General features: G+C 33.8%; 1 protein-coding gene and 1 pseudogene across 2 annotated transcripts; one reads left to right on the top strand and one right to left on the bottom strand.

Annotated features, from left to right (window-relative positions):
• Nucleotides 1-1,894: 1,894 nt before the first annotated feature.
• On the bottom strand, nt 1,895-4,716 carry LOC149498015 (putative receptor-like protein kinase At5g24010 pseudogene; annotated as a pseudogene).
• A 7,782-nt stretch (nt 4,717-12,498) lies between these two features.
• LOC149498014 (TGACG-sequence-specific DNA-binding protein TGA-2.1-like) lies at nt 12,499-16,024 on the top strand. 2 transcript variants are annotated; one of them, XM_089717234.1, is made up of 3 exons: nt 12,499-12,722; nt 13,805-14,059; nt 15,473-16,024. In XM_089717234.1, exons 1-3 carry the CDS (start codon nt 12,654-12,656, stop codon nt 15,617-15,619), a joined length of 471 nt encoding a protein of 156 aa, XP_089573360.1. In that variant the 5' UTR covers nt 12,499-12,653; the 3' UTR covers nt 15,620-16,024. The 2 variants fall into 2 exon arrangements, with proteins under 2 accessions (XP_089573360.1, XP_089573361.1); XM_089717235.1 differs by lacking the exon at nt 12,499-12,722 and adding an exon at nt 12,776-13,185.
• Nucleotides 16,025-17,358: the final 1,334 nt, after the last annotated feature.

The raw sequence follows: 17,358 nt of genomic DNA, 5'->3' as shown, positions 1-17,358 counted from the left end.
TTTTTTATGACTTGCGTTGTATGTTCGTATGATCACTTTTATCTCCAACCTGCTTTTAACTCCACATCAATATATATGTACAACTATGATAAAAAAATAATAATAAATTATTCTTTACTACTGAGTAAAGAAAAAAAATGAGCAGATGATGATAATTATTTTGGCTATAATGACAATATTACTCACTCAGTGCATTAAAGAAATGAATATATGCATTTGCACAAATTATTAAAACCGCAAAAAGTAACCCAAACAAAAATTGTATTATTTTATTTTTTTTTCCAGTTTTATAAATATTATTTTATTTCGAGTCAAATATATTTAAAATATAATAGAAAAATATTAAGAAAATTAAAAATATTTAATTTTCAAAAAGTCATCTATTTATTGCAAAGGAAATATAAAAAATTATTATTAAGAATATAACTCTTTTTGGAACTCAACATATAACAAGAAACAAATTATATTAAAAACTCATCATTTGAATTTCAAAAATCAATCCCTTCTTTAATTGCAAATGTTGTAATTTAATGAAATTTTACATAAAAGAAACATTATATTCTCACCAAATAAACCCTGAATTTTAAGGAAGAGCATACTTTTCTTTTTTTATTATCTACATGTGTTTATTTAAAAAATAATTTTTAAAAATTATATCAAATCAACTAAGAAAATTGTAATGTTCTTTTTTTTGTCTTAACCACAGTTATTCCGAGCTTACTGGATTAGAATTAAATCCTGCTGTATTGGGCCAAGGTAAAGTGCTCCCAACGAGTTTTTATTTTATCCAAGAGAATCAAATCTTCGACCTTACTCAAAGGAGAAAAGTGCCGAACCACTTATCCAAACCTTTGTTGGCATAAAATGTAATTTTCAAATTAACATTAATTAAGGCTATTTTAGGATTTCTAAAATTTCACTGAGGTTAATATAGGTAATCTCATTATTCCCCCTTGTTCCCACTTTTATATATAGGATACAAAATGAAAAATTTTTAATATTTTAAGAGATCAACATTTTTAATTTTTAATATTTATTTGAGTTTAAATACAAATATATAAAATTTTTTTTTACTATCAAATATAAATAAGTCAAACTTAAAGATAATAAAACACGTAATATGATAACATAACAATTTTATATTAATTAAGAATAAAGATAAGATTATAAAAAAAATTAGTAAAAAGATTGAAACCCTAAACGTCAGGTAAAATAACGTTTTAGAAAACACTCTATAAACTTCTGAAACTATTCTGTATATCAAGTTACTAAACACAATAATTAAAAAAAAAATAGTGTTTTGATGAATTCAAAACACTAAACGCTATTCTAAATGTTACGGCCCAACATGCACAACATAGGTTGAATGAGCTTTTTATAACATAAGTTGAAGGAGCTTTTAAAGGTTGAAAAAGCTTTTTATAATGTTGGTTGAAGAAGCTGTTTATAATATTACATATTCCAAGGTCTAGCTTTTTATAAGGTTACACACTCTAACGTCCAGCTTTTGGGTCTATTCGGTAAAATTAACTATTTTGGTAACAATTAGCTGTTTTAATAACGTTTAGCTATTAGTTGTTTTAATAGCTTTTCATGAAGCACTAAAAGCTAAACGTTACAAAGTTAACTTTTTATAGAACACTACATTAACCTCTAAAAGCCAGTTAAAATGTTATGTCACCGAATACTATAAAAAATAACGTTTAATGTTTTGATTGGTCAAAATGCTAAAAGCTACTTAAAAAGCTATTGTCGAACACGACTTTTAACTTTAACGTTTTGTTATTTAGCTTTTAACATTTTGTTATTTAGCTTTTAGCGTCTAACTAATTAAATATTTATTTTTATAAAATTAATTTAAGGAATACTTTTAATTTAAATGACCATATGAATATCAGCTAATAGAATAACAATTACTAAAATAAATAATATTGGGGAATAGACTCTACGATCAAGTACTAAAATTACTAACTTACAACAGTAGTCTATTTCTAGCTTGATTAACACGATTCACTCGTACTAACAAATGATACATTAAATAGAAGAAGCACAGACACTACTAGACCAGTACATATGTATCCAATTTTTGACGTGTTGAGATTATTTCCACTGTAACCATTGATGAAGAGAATTCGAGCTTCGAGTCAGTGATCATCACAACCGCAGTCTTCCTGATTGGGGAAACTATTAGAACTGTCAGTGAACACATAATTTGATGAAATATCAGTTGTGCTGTCTTCATGAGGTTCTCTGTGTAATGCAGTTTGTTGTAGCTGCAGTACATATTCTAAGTCCCAGCGCACATCGAGCATTGTAGGCCTGCTTGCTCCTTCCTTCTTCAAACACTTTTCAACTATTTCGCCGAACTTTCTTAGCGAATTAGGGTTAATTTGGCCAGCCAATGAAGGATCAGTGATCTTTTCTAGTTGGCCCTTGTTCAGCCAGAGCATACCCCATTCAGCCAAGTTCATATTTGAGCTTATAATTGGGGGACGAGCACAGAGAACTTCAAGCAGCACTACTCCGAAGGAGTAGACATCAGATTTGGCAGTTAACTGAAAAGTTAACAGATATTCAGGATCAAGATATCCAAAACTGCCTATTAGCCCCATTCTGCAATGGTCTCGATCGGGAGGACCGGACTGTGAGAGACCGAAATCAGCAACTTTGGCCACATAATATTCGTCGAGCAAGATGTTAGTCGACTTAACATCTCGGTGAATGATTTCCCATTCTGAACCAGTATGCAGATAATGAAGACCTGTAGCTGCACCTATGCAAATTTCAAGCCTTTGCTTCCAAGTCAATACTTGATGTGTATTCTTTGAATTCTCTTTCCAACTATAAAGATGATCTCTTAAAGTTCCCTTCTCCAAGAACTCATAAACCAGTATCATTTCCTCTCCTTCGTCGCAGTACCCGATTAAGGAAACGAGGTGGCGATGGCGAATTTTGGATAACACCATAACCTCCGTTTGGAATTCTGGTAGACCTTGGCCGTTGCTTGGATCACTTCTTTTCACAGCTACTTTCTTTCCACTTGAAAGTGTTCCCTTATAAACTTTACCAAACCCACCTTCACCAATCAAAAACTTGGTGTCAAAATTCTCTGTAGCAGCCAAAATTTCAGAGAGAGACATTTTTAACTTGAGATTCAGCTTCGGAAGAGGAGAAGAAGAGTTAAAAGTTGTTGCAGTCATCCAACTATTAGGCCTTCCTTTCCCAACAGGAACCTCATCTTTTTCAACCTGATCCTTTTTACCTTTTCTTCCGTGTCTAAAAGCAAGCAAAGCCAAAATTATCAAACTTAACACTAAACTCACACCCCCAATTGAAAAACCGATTATAAGAAGATGTTTTCTGCTGCTATGCTCATCCATAGCAATAGGCTCTTTGATTTTATCTGTCACAAACTCCATAATCTCCACCCCATTTAGATAAGCAACTTTGTTTTCAAAAATATCATTAGGGCCTACGCTAATGTCTATATGACCAGAATCATCAGATTTAACAACATAATCAGAAAAAAATGGAGCTGCCATTGTTGTAGCATTTAAATCGATTTCAGGGTCAACAAAGTCCCTATACTTCGTATATATGTAGAGATCAAAATGAGTACCAGCAACATCACTAGCTATATCACAGAAGTGCAAGCGAACAAGATGCATAATTTCCTTTCTCACATCAAAACGCCAAGTGATATTATTATCTGTGGTCACAATTCTGCAAGTCTTGTACACAATGTCTGGAGCAATATCTTGAATTGGTTTAGCTTTACGAAATCGATGAGGCCTACCATCATATGTATAGTTTCTTGCAGAAATCCCTCCAATTAGATACGGATCATCTATTAACCATTCCCTTCTGAAAAGATCATCAGCATCATTAACCTTCTGCCCTCCAACATTTATCCTGTAAAGTGTGTTTAAAGCGGTATGTTTGAATAAGGTACCACTTAAAGGAGGGCCTACAAAACTGGAGTTTATATTTGAATTTTTATCAAATAGAAAGTCTTCTGGAAGATGAAGGACTTCAATGGCGTTAATGAAAGCAAAAGATTTTTTATTTGCGGGAATGAAATGTATTTTGAACTTGCCTTCATTGATAAAGAGAAAAAATTCCTTTTTGACTGGTAAATGGGTAGTGTTTTCTGTACTGTATTTTGATAAGAGTGTCAAGTTTGAGCCCAAAACATTGAAGAAAGCATTGGAAAAATCAGTCTTCTTGGATTTGAATGTGAAGAAATGAAGACGGACTAAATAATTGCCAATATCAGCGATATTGAGCTCAAAATACGACGGTTGATGGAAAATTCTTGCTGTTTGATAGAGAGGAGAAGTGTCAGATGGTAACATAGAGCTGTTTTCGATAGATTCACCACCTTTTAGAGAGAAAGAACTAGAACTCGTGTCATCAGCTAGAAAAGTCCAGTCATCAGAAAGAGAAACAGTAGGCCCTCCACAGTTTATCAAGAAATTAGCTGCTGCAGAGGAAGGAGATGATAAAAGAAGCAAAAGAGAAAGGAATTTGATGAGAAAGAGAAGATAAAGAGTGGAGTGGAAACAGAATTGTGCCATGGAAATTGTGATGGGTCTACTTCTATCTGTAGGTGGAAACTAGAGAAGAAGAAGAAGAAGAAGAAGAATTGAATGGCTATAATTTAGCTTGGCCGCCTTGTCCAATAACAATTAACAAATAGAAATGTCAAAGAAAGTCTTGCCGTCGACTACTATTCCTATGGTCTACTAATATTGCCAAAAGTTCTTTTATACATGTTTGGTTGGTTGGTTCTCAAATTACATTTTGATGAAATGCAATTTTTGCAATAGAATTTCAATAAATAATTTGTTATAAAAATATAGAAAATATAAAGAATATAAATAATATAGAAAAAATAGAGAAAGAGATTTCTTGTATTAGAATTTTCAATACCTAATTCATAGGATCAAAGAATTATTAATAGGATACAAAATATGATCCAAAAAATATAACTCTAAGCATTAAAATATATAATCCTTCAATTTAAATTATATAATCTTACAAACTAAAAAAATATAATCATTCGTCTTAAAATGCACATCTCTTAACAGAGCATGTCCTTTTAACTTGGGCCATAGGCCCATAGTATTACGTACAAGGCAATCCCGGCTGCAAGTCAATCGTTCTAATTCTTACATATCCAATTGTTACTTAAAAATTTTTGAAACTTTCTGGTATTGATTTTAAATTATTTAAAAACATTCATTTAAATATCACTTGAAAATTTTAACTAAGATAACATTTAAAATGATAATTCAAAAATTTTTACTGAACACAACAACTTAATACTAAGTTTTTAATTGATTTTGCTATTTTAAATCTTCACAATTAAATTATTCAGTCTTTTAAGTTCAAAATTTCAAATTTTAGTTATTTCATTATGTCTCTTTTCTTTAAGATTTTACTTTTAGTTACGTAGTCATTTATAATTATATAAGTATTATTCTTTTTTTATTATTTGAAAATGGAAGTATTATTCTTGAATTATTGCTCGATGATATAAAAAGAAAGTTTTCATGTCAATGTGTAATCAATTGATCTTTTTCATGTGAAATTATCACAAATTTGTTGAACTCTATTCAAAGCAAGTGTTACCTCGATGGTCCATTATTCTGTTCCATTGAGCTTCTATTTCAATACCCAATTAAGGACAAGAAGTGGCTATGGCAAATTGATGACTAAATAATCGTTGTTATCAGCATCTATGGGTTGTGGCTCATTTCACAATGCAAGCTGGACAGGTGAAAAGAGTTTTCGGATTCGATCTCCGTTAAACACAGCTGTAAGGAGGAGTGAAGAGTCTTAACTTGTGAATCCTTTTCTTAAGCTTAATCTTATTTAATTGTGTCTCTTTCTTTCTTTTTTATTTTTATTTTTATTTTTATGAGCAAAATGACTGCATTTTAATTATATGCATACTCCTGCAATAAGTTAAAAACCAAATGGAAAAGAACAAAATTGGAAAAACGAAATTTAATCTGTTGATATAACCAGACATCAAATAAAACAAGGTTTTTTTTTTGACTTTGTTGTGCCTACACTATTACTAGATTAGGCTATATTTCCTATATTAATTATTTTAAAATTTAAATTTTTTTAACCAATATTAATGTAATAAGATAATTTTATTTACACTAATGGAGATTGGTCTGAGTAGAAAAGACTCGGATTTCTTAAATAAGAGACCGAGTGAACAATTCTTATAAATGAAGAAATTCTCTGTAGTTCCTCCCATAAACGTAAGTTCCATATAATTAAAGTGTTCATGTTTATTTCAGTCTATAAAAAAAAATATTTTTTTTAGAAAAATCAAATAGAACCTGATAAAAAAAGAATACCTCACGACTCATGAGCAAGCAATTCCTGTTTAGTAGCAAATAGAGCAAATAAAAAAAAGGATGGCAGCCAACCTGAAATTAAGGCGATAAAATTTAATTTGGGCCCTGAATTATACCAGTTTTATCACTTAAAGGCCTAATTCTTTTATTGGAAGGCCCAAACTATTATTTTTTGCCAATTGGGACCCACATACTTTACTAAAATAGTCTGGGTCTTTTTCGTTCAAATTACATATTTTTTTCTAAGTATATTAATTACATATTTTGTAGTATATATAAATAAAAATAAATCTAATATGTTAATAATACCCGGTAATTGGTTTTTCACGTTGAAGAACTTTCACTGTTTTGGTAAGCATTATTTAATATAATCAACAATGTTATTTTAACCGTTATATTATCAAATACAAAATATTCTTTAGCATATTTAATTTACAAAAATTAGCCAATAGTTCAATAATTAGTTATCTATGTTTTAAACGGAGAGTATAGTTTTAATTGAAAATACAATTCAGGACGTTTCTTTCAAAAATCAATTTTGTATATATATATATATATATATATATATATATATATATATATATATATATATAGGAAAAATTTTATTTTCTTTATCTTGAATGCAAAATTAGCAGAAATGCAAAATTAGCAGAAAAGTGTTTCTCTCTAAGTTTTCTATTAGTTGATTAATCAAAAAAATTAGCCTAAAAAAGGGATTAAATAATAATTCAACCTAATCAGAAAATATTAAAGAAAAGAAAAGAAAAGAAAGGGGCTAAAGAACAATCTTGCTTTCCGGCCAGTGCCCTTTGGTGGGGGAGGAAGAGTGTATTACATGCCATCACTACAAACGGTAATTTCAAGACGTAGTTTGGTAGCGGAACAAATTAAAATTTTGACAGTTGACGTAGAATATGCACGGTGGCTAGAAGAGCACAACCGGCAGATAAATGAACTGAGAACTGCAGTCAATTCACATGCAGGAGACACTGAACTTCGAACGATTGTTGACAATGTCACAGTACACTTCAATGACATTTTCAGGCTGAAGGGCACCGCAGGGATATTGGTTATGTGGCAAAAATCCCACATCGGGAAACTAGGATTAGAATAGGGAGCCTTTTGGCTATAAAAGGAGCCTAGCTCCTTAAGTTTAAAATCATTCCAAAACTTGTCTTCCAATTCTTAAGTGGGTTAGACAAGTTTCTCTCCTCTCTCAATTTGTATATTTCTTTAGTGAAATATAAATTTAGTAGTGTCCGAAGACGTAGGCAAAATTGGCCGAACCTCGTTAAATTTTGGTATTCTCTTTTATTTATTGCTTTTGTCTTTATTTATTTAATAGCTATTGTTGGGCAAAAATATTTTTGGTGGTTATTGTCTAATTAATTACTTCTAGGTAAATTCTGTCTAGGCAAGTGGATTTTAAGTGAGACCATTTATGACTCCTCCACTTACCTGGGAATTTACTTAGTGTAGTTAGTAAGTACAGTAATTCACAAATTGCTTTTGGTGGAAAAAGCCCAATTTCCACAACAATTGGTATCAGAGCCAAGGTTACTAAGTATTCACTGTGGTTGCAGCATAGTCTGATCTGCCACATAAAAAAGGTTTCCTTGGTTGTGTTCCGCATTTTGAAAATTGATTTTATAGCTATTAGATATTTAAAGCAGAAATGACAGACGGAAAGAAAAATACCACACCTGTTACAGCATCAACCTTCGTAAGAAATGCTGTATCAAATGCAAGATTTTCAGTGGAGATTTTCGATGGCACCGGTCATTTCGGCATGTGGCAAAGTGAAGTTCTAGACGCTCTCTTTCAGCAAGGTCTAGATGTTGCTATTGAAGTAGAGAAACCAAACGAGATGGAGGAGAGTGAATGGAAGACCATCAATCGTCTGGCATGTGGTACAATTCGGTCGTGTCTTTCTAGAGAGCAAAAATATGCTTTCTCGAAAGAAACTTCTGCAAACAAATTGTGGAAGGCATTGGAGGAGAAATTTTTGAAGAAAAACAATCAGAATAAACTCTTCATGAAGAAGAAATTGTATCGCTTCGATTATGTCCCTGGTACCACTATGAATGAACACATCACCAAATTTAATCAGTTGGTGGGTGATTTGTTTAATTTGGATGTGATATTTGGAGACGAAGATTTGGCAGTGTTGTTGCTAGCATCTCTTCCAGATGAATTTGAGCATCTTACAACGACTCTAATCTATGGGAATAAAGAAGTGACTTTCAGTGAAGTTTGTGCTGATCTTTACAGTCATGAACTGAGAAAGATAGAAAAGAAGGAAAAGGCAACTGAAGTAGAAGCTCTGGTAGTTGGAGGCCGTTCACGAAGCCAAAAGAAAGGGGGAAAGAAAAGTAGATCCCGTTCAAGATCCAGAGTTGAAAAAGATGAGTGTGCCTTTTGTCGTGAGAAAGGTCACTGGAAGAAAGATTGTCCAAAGCTAAAAGCCAAAGGCAAAGCTGTTATTAATTCAAACATAGCTGAGTGTGATGATGAAGACTCAGACTTCTCATTAGTTATCATGGCATCTATAGACAATTCATCAGCAAATTTGACAAGTTCTGGTGAGGTATGGCTGCTAGACTCTGCATGCAGTCATCATATGAGTCCCCATCGAGACTGGTTTTTTGACTTTAAAGAACTTGAAAATGAAGTTGTCTATACTGCAAATAATGTTCCTTGCTTCACAGAAGGGATTGGTTCAATCCGTTTGAAGAATCATGATGGGTCAATCAGGATCCTGACTGATGTTCGATATGTACCAAGTTTGACAAAGAATCTCATTTCAGTGGGAGCCCTAGAATCAAAAGGACTCACTGTAATTGCGAAAGATGGAGTGATGAAAGTCATCTCTGGTGCACTTGTGGTGATGAAAGGAGTTCGGAGAAGGAATAATTTGTATTACTATCAAGGTAATACAATTATTGGATCAACAGCAGCAGTTGTTTCTAGTGATGACAAAGAGTTGGAAACAACCAGATTGTGGCATAGGCGTTTGGGACATGCAGGTGAAAAATCCTTGAAAAGATTGTCAGATCAGGGATTATTGAAAAATGTCAAAACCTGCAAGTTGGACTTCTGTGAGCATTGCACCAAAGGAAAGCAGACAAGAGTGAAATTTGGCACCGGAATCCATAATACCAAGGGTATTTTGGACTATGTTCACTCTGATGTATGGGGACCCTCTACAACAGCTTCTTTGAGTGGTAAACACTATTATGTGACCTTTGTTGATGATTTCTCTCGAAGGGTTTGGGTGTATACCTTGAAGTCAAAAGATGAAGTGCTTAAAGTTTTCCTTAAATGGAAAAAATTAGTGGAAACTCAGACTGGCAGACGCATCAAATGTCTCCGAACAGACAATGGAGGAGAATACAAAAATGATGCTTTTGATAAAATCTGTGCAGATGAAGGCATTGTTCGACACTTCACAGTTAGAAATACACCGCAGCAGAATGGGGTGGCAGAACGTATGAACCGAACGTTGCTGGAGAAAGTTCGGTGTATGTTGTCTAACGCTGGGTTAGACAAGAAATTTTGGGCTGAGGCTTTGTCATATGCGTGCCATCTCATTAATCGATTACCATCAACTGCTATTGGTGGCAAAACACCTATAGAGGTATGGTGTGGAGAACCTGCTAATGATTATGATTCCTTACGTGTATTTGGTTCCACTGCATATTATCATGTTAAGGAATCGAAGCTGGATCCAAGAGCTAAGAAAGCCATTTTCATGGGGATAAGCACCGGTGTTAAAGGCTATCGACTATGGTGTACAGAATCAAAGAAAATAATCTTTAGCAGAGATGTCACTTTTGATGAATCTACCATGTTAAAAAAGGTGACAGTAGAACAATCAGATGGTACTCCACAACAGGTGGAGGATACTCCCAAACAGGTGGAGTTTGATAGAAAAATCCCAGTGGCAAGTACCGAACCTGCAGAAACTCCTGAGGTAGAAGGAGATTCAGATGAAGAAGAGGTTCAACTCCAAGAACCTCCACAGCAACTTGAGTCAATTGCACTTGATAGGCCAAGGAGAGTTATAAGAAAGCCTGCTCGTTTTGATGATATGGTGGCCTATGCATCTCCAATTGCAGATGATAGCATTCCATCCACTTTCAATGAAGCTGTCAAAAGTTCAGAAGAAATAAAGTGGAGAAAAGCTATGGAAGATGAAATGAAGTCCCTTTATAAGAATCAGACGTGGAACTTAGTTGATCCACCAAAGGGAAAGAAGGCAATTGGATGCAAATGGGTATATGCAAAGAAAGATGGATTTCCTGACAGAGACAGTGTTCACTATAAGGCAAGGTTGGTAGCTAAAGGCTACGCTCAGACGGAGGGAATTGATTATAATGAAGTATTTTCTCCAGTTGTAAAACATTCCTCCATTCGGATTTTGTTAGCCTTGGTAGCACAGTTTGATTTGGAACTAGTTCAATTGGATGTAAAAACTGCATTTTTACATGGAGATCTGGAAGAGGAAATCTATATGACTCAGCCAGAAGGATTCAAGGTTGTTGGAAAGGAAAATATGGTATGCAAACTTGAAAAATCGCTTTATGGATTGAAGCAATCTCCGAGGCAGTGGTACAAGCGATTTGATAAGTTTATGCAAAGGCAGAAGTACACAAGAAGCAAATACGATCATTGTGTGTATTTGCGCAAGCTACAAGATGGCTCTTTCATTTATCTACTTTTGTATGTTGATGATATGCTAATAGCTTCAAAGAATAAACAAGAAATTGAGAATTTGAAGAATCAGTTGAATCAAGAATTTGAAATGAAAGATCTGGGCGAAGCAAAAAGGATTCTCGGCATGGAGATAACCAGAGATAGGAAATTGGGGAGACTTTGTCTGAATCAGAAGCAATATCTGAGAAAAATACTAAAGCGTTTTGGTATGGATGACCAAACCAAACCTGTTAGTACACCTCTTGCTCCTCATTTCAAACTCAGTGCAGCTCAGTCGCCAAAAAATGATGCAGAACTGGAATACATGTCAAGAGTTCCCTATGCAAATGCTGTAGGTAGCTTGATGTATGCTATGGTGTGTACAAGACCTGACATTTCACAGGCAGTTGGAGTTGTGAGCAGATACATGCATGATCCTGGCAAGGAGCATTGGCAAGCTGTGAAATGGATTCTGCGGTACCTTCAGAACACCGTGGATGTTGGATTGATTTTTGAGCAGAATAAGAATAGTGGTCAACGCATAGTCGGATACTGTGATTCTGATTATGCCGGTGATTTGGATAAACGTCGATCAACTACTGGTTATGTGTTTACTCTTGCAAAAGCACCAGTTAGTTGGAAGTCTACTTTACAGTCAACAGTGGCTTTGTCTACAACAGAGGCAGAGTACATGGCAGTTACAGAGGCTGTTAAGGAGGCAATTTGGCTTCAAGGATTGCTTGATGAATTGGGAATTAGGCAAAACAACATTGTTGTACATTGCGATAGTCAAAGTGCTATTCACTTGGCAAAGAACCAAGTTTATCATGCAAGGACGAAGCATATCGATGTTCGATTTCATTTTGTCAGAGAAATTCTGGAGGAAAGACAGGTTCAACTCCAGAAGATTCAGACTGCTGAAAATCCTGCTGATATGTTGACAAAAGTGGTGACAGCTGTCAAGTTCAAACATTGTTTGGACTTGATCAATATTGTTAAAAATTGAAGCTTGGCATTGCCAAGCACATTTGAAGACATTACAACTTTATGAGAGAAAGAGCAGAAGCTTGCATTGGTGGGATTTTCGCCAAGGTGGAGATTATTGGTTATGTGGCAAAAATCCCACATCGGGAAACTAGGATTAGAATAGGGAGCCTTTTGGCTATAAAAGGAGCCTAGCTCCTTAAGTTTAAAATCATTCCAAAACTTGTCTTCCAATTCTTAAGTGGGTTAGACAAGTTTCTCTCCTCTCTCAATTTGTATATTTCTTTAGTGAAATATAAATTTAGTAGTGTCCGAAGACGTAGGCAAAATTGGCCGAACCTCGTTAAATTTTGGTATTCTCTTTTATTTATTGCTTTTGTCTTTATTTATTTAATAGCTATTGTTGGGCAAAAATATTTTTGGTGGTTATTGTCTAATTAATTACTTCTAGGTAAATTCTGTCTAGGCAAGTGGATTTTAAGTGAGACCATTTGTGACTCCTCTACTTACCTGGGAATTTACTTAGTGTAGTTAGTAAGTACAGTAATTCACAAATTGCTTTTGGTGGAAAAGCCCAATTTCCACATATTGTCAGATATGTGGAAGACAACAGCCGAGCGTTGTTTCATGTGGATTGGCGGCTTCCGCTCATCTGAACTCCTGAAGGTGAGTTTTGTCATAGTGTTTCCTCTATGCTTCTATTTTAATTTTATCATAAAGAAATTCTACCTTCCAGCAGCCTGATTCATATTGCTGTGTTTTCTTGTTGACATTTTTTGAATCTGAGTGGTGATAACGTGCATTTTATGGCACTAGAATTAGCATCTTCTGCAGTAGAGTTCATTTATCTAAATTCTGAACCTGGTTGATTCAAATTGGACTCCTTTTGGAACATTGATTTTTTCGGTCTAGGAGTATCGTTGAAGAACAAAAGTGTAGGGTAGAGTAGAAAATATTTTCTCTTTTCATATGCTTGTTAGCTAGGATGTTAATTGAAACTCGAATGGAAGATCCCATTACGACCTAATACCATGAGATTATGCGGATTGGCACATTATTGTGTGAGAAATATTATTTTTCTTTGTGGTGGGCCATATAATATGTCTGCATCATGTCTGAGGAGGAGCTGGTGAGTTGCAGACTTGCACCTTCAGTTAATACCACTGTGTTTTTGTTTGCTTAATGTTATCAATTATTAAAATGCTTTGGGTGTTGGGATTTTTTTTTTTGGGTGTGTGTGTGTGTGTGTGTGTGTGTGTGTGTGCAGGGGGAATTGGTTTGTAAAAGGATAATATTATGCTCTTTTACCTCTTGCAGTCGGGTTATATTTTTCCCTTAACATTCATGGCTTTCGCACTGAAACCTTGGGGTCCAGTTTCAAACTCTGCAACAGGGATAGAATAGGTAGCATCCCAAAATATTTGTATCATAAGCAGAGCCTTGGAATTTTTCATTTTGCTGATTTTTAGTTCTGGAATGTTGATTTACCATTTTGAGATTAGGAAAACGCTGAACAATATTTTCTTCATTCGTCTAAACATTGTAATGCCCACTGCACAAACCAGTGGTTCAGAATTTTGTGATTGCTGAAGTATTTAATAGTTGACCTTCATCCAACTTCTCTGTTGAATTAACTTCTTATAGTTTCCTAATTGTTATTTGCCTTCTCTCTCCGTCCTTTTGGATTAAATGAACGCATTTCATTTTCTGTTTCCTGAACTGAACTGGAATTTCTGAAATTGGTTTAGCTTCTTGTGAATCAACTGGAGCCTCTAACTGAGCAACAGTTGATGGGCATCTACAGCTTGCAACAATCATCCCAACAGGCAGAAGATGCTTTGTCACAAGGAATGGAAGCACTGCAACAATCCCTGGCTGAGACATTGGCCAGTGGCACCCCTGGTTCGTCAGGTTCTTCTAGGAATGTAGCAAACTATATGGGTCAGATGGCCATGGCCATGGCCATGGGAAAGCTAGGAACACTAGAGGGGCTCCTTCGCCAGGTATTTTTCTCCTAGAGTTAGTCGTGTTTTTCTTTCTCTATGTTCGCCATTGAGGGTTAAAAGAAATCTGGGTCAAGTGTGCGTCTGGATCCTTGAAATTTCAAATTAGCTTTTCCAGTGTTCTGGGCTGAGCAAAATGATTGATTATATTCATTTTCTTGTTCTAATCCCACTTAGGATTTCATTTTATTAGTCTGGTATGCACATACAAATCAATATCCTGTAGATTTTGAAGTTAAGTCGTAATTCTTGAGGATACTGTGCTTTAGTTTCTTTTATTCAACTGTTGTAAATTCTGTTAGGAGTGAATGTGGAAATAAATGCTTGGTTTACAAGAATTAAGAGAGAAAAAAGACGAAGAAAGAAAAAATTCAAAACAGTGAATAAGTAGAAATGAACCCTCTCCCCTTCTGCAGAAAGAGGGACAAAAGAACTTGAGAAATATGATTACTAAACCCTTTTTCTTTTCTGGCAAAATTGGTTGGCACCCTTCAATTTTTATCAGGCATGAGTTATTTTTTCCCATTTTTTCCCCTGTTTTTCCATTCGTGTTATATTATGACCATATGATATGTTGAGGTCTTTTGATATTTTGAAATTGGTTTAGATTTTTCCTAGGTCGTTTACCATGATTTGTAGATAAAGTCTTGATTTTGGTGTTTTCTGTATATAATATTTTTATGCATGGATAGTGTTTGTCTCTCTCTGAGGATTTATTAGTGTGGTGTTGGGAATAACCCAAAACTCTGGGGGCTTGAAAATTGAAGTCACCAGATCTGACAACCTATTTCATTCTTTAAAAAAAAAAAAAGAAAAAAAAAAAAAAAAACAGATTGAATCGAAAAGATGTTACCAAAACCTGTAAAACCTAATTTTGAAGTTCAGTGATTGGACTTATGAGGATGAGAACAACTCAATTATGTGAAATCAGGTTTGGATGGTGGGCTTTTCAGTTGGAGGAATTTGAAACCGATCTTCTTTCGTTTAAGTTTAATGAGGGTTACAGTGCATGGGTTTTTATGGCTGATTAAACTCATGAAGGGGGGTTTAGAATTAAGAATGTGGACAGAAAATTGTTTTCAGTTTTAGATAACTGTGGAGAAGGTAAATTTTCAAATCCACTAGATTAGTTTAATTTTTATATTTCTCTCCTCATAAGTTCAAATATTCATTTATGTAATCTTTGAACTTTGGGGATTTTGAGTTTCAAGAATTGACTGTAAAACAAGGGTGAATTTGCTGGAGCGTACTAATCTTTAGTATACAGAATTCTGTTTGATAAACTGAATGATTGCAGCCCATGTATATTTTATCATCCTGATCATCAGTCATCTTTCCTGCTTCTATTGCTTTGTTGGCTTGCAGTTCAGTTGCTTATTGTTACTATAATTTTTATCCTTTGACAATTATCAGGCTGATAATCTGAGACAGCAGACTCTTGAACAAATGCATCGTATATTGACAACCAGGCAGTCTGCTCGTGCTCTTCTGGCAATAAACGATTATTTCTCCAGGCTGCGAGCCCTTAGTTCTCTCTGGTTGGCCCGTCCACGGGAATGAGAGCGGTAGATTACCTCTCTGGAAAGTTCTTCCGGATGTTGACTCCGTGACGCACCTAATTCTTTTAGTTTTCATGATAAACCATAATGCTTCCGAGTATTTGGGTCTTCTGAAGCCATCTGGCTTGACCATTCTGGTGCAGTAAGGTAATGGTTATAGTTATAGGTCCACACTGCAGCTGTAAAATCAGGTATGTCTTGTAGAGATGTATGGTTATTTCTTGTGTTGTAAAACATTTAATGCCAATAATTTGACTGAAGTTTGACTTTTGTTAGAAGTGATAAAAGGAAGATAGAAGTGGTACATGTAACATAGCTTACATCTATCAATTTGCATACAAAAAAAAAAAAAAAAAAAAAAAAAAAAAAAAAAAAAAAAAAAATCAGCAGAATCAGGGTGTAGTTATCTTTGGATGTTTCAGATTTTTCTTTGATATGTACATGTTTATTTTGATAAAATTATTGAATATGTGATGTCAATTATACAAAACCAAAATAAAATAATTGATTTGAAACATTTACAGCTTTTAGTCTAAAAATTGATAATTGATGAGCTGCTGCTAAATTTCTACCGAGTTCAGAAACATTTATTAGAATATGAAATTTCAAAAGCTGCTATGAAGGACATTAAAGTCATTTCTTCTTTGGTTTTACAGATTCATGATTTTTACCTGGTGAATTTTTTTATCTGTATGCTTCTAATGCCAATTTTGCAGAGAAACTTTTTACGTACTCGACCTTCAGCCAAGGGTTGGTTCCTAGAAAAATGAACACTTTATTTTCCCAGTTATAACTATTTTGCAGTCCCATTTCCCAGCAAATGAGCTTGCATTTTATTTGCTACTTTCCGTTCTACGGTTTCGTTCTGACAGCAGCTTTGAACTATCTCTATTAATTTAATTGTGGCGTTTTATATAGTGTGTTCGACGATACTAGCCGTTTTAATAGTTGTTAGGTGTTTTAGTAGTTGGAAGATGTTAGCGGGTAACTGTTAATTGTTTAAATAGTAATTAAAAGAGAAAGTGTTTGATAAAAATAGTCGTTAAAAGTGAAAATGTTCGATAAAAACAGTTGCTTGATTGGTAATAAATTTAAAATGATAAAAAAGACATTGAAATATTCACATAGAATTTTCAATTAAATTCATTATAAAAAATTAATTTCACTATACTTAAATTTTCAAAACTTAAGGGAGCAAAAATTGAAAAGTTCACTATGTTATAAATACTAGTATTTTTTTTTTTTTTTTGTTTTTTTATAACTTGCGTTGTATGTTCGTATGATCACTTTTATCTCCAATCCCCCGCTCTTAATTCCACATCAATATTTATGTACAACTATGATAAAAAAATAATTTATATTATTTTTTACTACTGGGTAAAGAGAAAAAATGAGCAGATGATTTTAATTATTTTGACTATAATAACAATATTACTCACTCAGTGTATTAAAGAAATGAATATATACATGTACACACAAATTCTTAAAACCGCAAAAAGTAACCCAAACAGAAATTGTATTGTTCTATTTTTTTTTCAGTTTTATAAACATTATTTTCTTTCGAATCAAATATATTTAAAATATAATAGAAAATATTAAAAAAATTAAAAGTATTTAATTATCAAGAAGTCATCTATTTATTGCAAAGGAAATATAAAAAATTATTATTAAGAATATAACTCTTTTCGGAACTCAACATATAACAAGAAACAAATTATATTAAAAACTCATCATTTGAAT

This window comes from Jatropha curcas, chromosome 2, assembly GCF_041381405.1.
Source record: "Jatropha curcas cultivar XTBG-Jc1 chromosome 2, XTBG_Jcur_1.0, whole genome shotgun sequence".
NCBI lineage: Eukaryota > Viridiplantae > Streptophyta > Magnoliopsida > Malpighiales > Euphorbiaceae > Jatropha > Jatropha curcas.
The sequence above is the reverse complement of the archived record's forward strand: the minus strand, read 5'-3'. Positions and strand labels throughout refer to the sequence as shown.

Bases quoted from the DNA above. Each gene is read 5' to 3' on its own strand.
- LOC149498014 (XM_089717234.1), top strand. From the start codon at position 12,654: ATGTGGAAGACAACAGCCGAGCGTTGTTTCATGTGGATTGGCGGCTTC. The intron at 12,723-13,804 runs GTGAGTTTTGTC...AAATTGGTTTAG, and splicing joins GCTCATCTGAACTCCTGAAG to CTTCTTGTGAATCAACTGGA. The intron at 14,060-15,472 runs GTATTTTTCTCC...GACAATTATCAG, and splicing joins TAGAGGGGCTCCTTCGCCAG to GCTGATAATCTGAGACAGCA.